This window comes from Aplysia californica, unplaced genomic scaffold (genome assembly GCF_000002075.1).
Source record: "Aplysia californica isolate F4 #8 unplaced genomic scaffold, AplCal3.0 scaffold00121, whole genome shotgun sequence".
Lineage (NCBI taxonomy): Eukaryota > Metazoa > Mollusca > Gastropoda > Aplysiida > Aplysiidae > Aplysia > Aplysia californica.
In genome coordinates this window covers 314,741-316,457 of record NW_004797391.1, presented here as the reverse complement: position 1 = coordinate 316,457, position 1,717 = coordinate 314,741, and the positions used below count along the sequence as shown (strand labels likewise).

Below are 1,717 nucleotides of genomic sequence, written 5' to 3'. Positions count from 1 at the left end.
ATACACACAAACTGTAATAATCATAATACACATGCCGCCTCTCTTCCCTTTTTCTCTCTTTACCCCTTCCCTTTCCCTTACCTTCCCACTTTTTCTGGTCAGATACATGCTGGAGAATCAACTCCCAGAGGCCAGAGAAGGCGTCAGAAAGGTCATCATTGTGCTCACAGACGGCAACTCTCAGCAACCGGATGTGACGAAAGCGGAAGCCCACAAAGCTCTGGAGGCTGGGCTTGAAGTTTTCGCCATTGGTGTGGGCCATGCCGTCAGCGAAGAAGAACTTCACAACATTGCCAGTGACAGCAAGTAGGCTACTTTCCTCATATTAATCTTTTGTCTAGGTCTAGTTTAGCTGGTTAATTTCTGTTGGGTGGTACTTGCGTCAGAAATTGTATGGGTTTAGCGCCCATTTCAACACTCTAAGATTAGGATATAAAAATAGAATCAGCGAAACGCCCTTTTCAGTGAGCCGGATGGGTCTTGGAAACTCCCCAAAAGAAACCCGAGTTCAAAAACACACTTTTGGGGGAGTCCAACCATAATCCAATATATTTATAGTGTACAGACGAACATGGCGTGGAGTTAAGGCTCTTTAGCTTCCGTGTGAAAGTATCGAGTTCCGGTGTGACTAAACGGACACGGACACGATCCTGTGAAGCTTAAGCTCTGGCCCCTCATGGGTCATTTCCGGTAGAGATTATTTTTCAGCACCCCCCAACGCGGATCGCGCATTTCCCGGTCACAGCAATTTTATGCAAACTGCTAAGATGCATTGGTCCAAAAAGGAAGAGAAGCACGTCTTTCTCAATATGAAAAAGACTCACAATGTACGGTACTCGCATTCATGCTGGAGAAGGAAGGACACACATGTCCGAATATACACGGGAGCTTGAACGGACACGTGTCCCAATAGATGCAGCCATCGAGTTTGATTATCGAATGGTGAAGTTTATTTTAGCGAGCATCTCGCTTTTGTTTATGGGATGCTGTACCCAGCTCACACAGGGTCAGTCTGGTCAACTAAGTCACGGTAGCTCACCCCGGAAGTCGTCTCTGGATGCGTAAAAGATACAGTCGAACCTGTCCAAGGCGACCATCCATTGCCGAGGAGAAAAGTAATAATCTTATGCAGGTAGTCCAATGGGAATGTGTCGTTATAATACAGAAAAAAAGAACGCAAGGGGGATGTGGGAATTGGTCTTTGGTACAGGTGATTGTATTGGACAGATGGGTGTTAGAGTAAAGCAGATTCGACAGCATCATTCTATAGTCATCAACGCTGCTCTACAAGAACGGTAATGATTAGTTTGAAATGCTGACCCTGGATCCACCCCCTCCCCCTCCCAATAAGACACAGCGAGAGAAAAAATAATCAGAGGATGTTGTTAAAAACACAAGGAAATTTGAAAAACAAAAACCCTTTTTTATTGTACAGTGAAACTATTCCATTTTTTATTTCTAACAATATTCCAACTTCAGTTAGCCAGCCAGGTGATGTACGATTGTGTTTAAATACAAATAAATAACAAAACAAAAATTCAATTATTTCCACTTTTCATAATCTTCATGCCGAATATTTGATGTGCAAACACACACACACACACACACACACAAACACTTACACACACACACACGCACACACATACACACATACATACACACACACACTCACACACAGACACACACTCAGAAACACATACACATACTCAGAACCCCC

General features: G+C 43.7%; 1 protein-coding gene across 1 annotated transcript in view; it reads left to right on the top strand.

Annotated features, from left to right (window-relative positions):
* Positions 1 to 121: 121 nt before the first annotated feature.
* LOC101860162 (collagen alpha-6(VI) chain) overlaps positions 122 to 1,717 on the top strand; it is a gene marked incomplete at its 5' end in the record, with an annotated part of 8,412 nt that continues 6,816 nt past the window's right edge. The window contains 1 exon segment of the mRNA XM_005096132.3: positions 122 to 306. Within this exon segment, the coding sequence (XP_005096189.2) occupies positions 122 to 306 (185 nt within the window).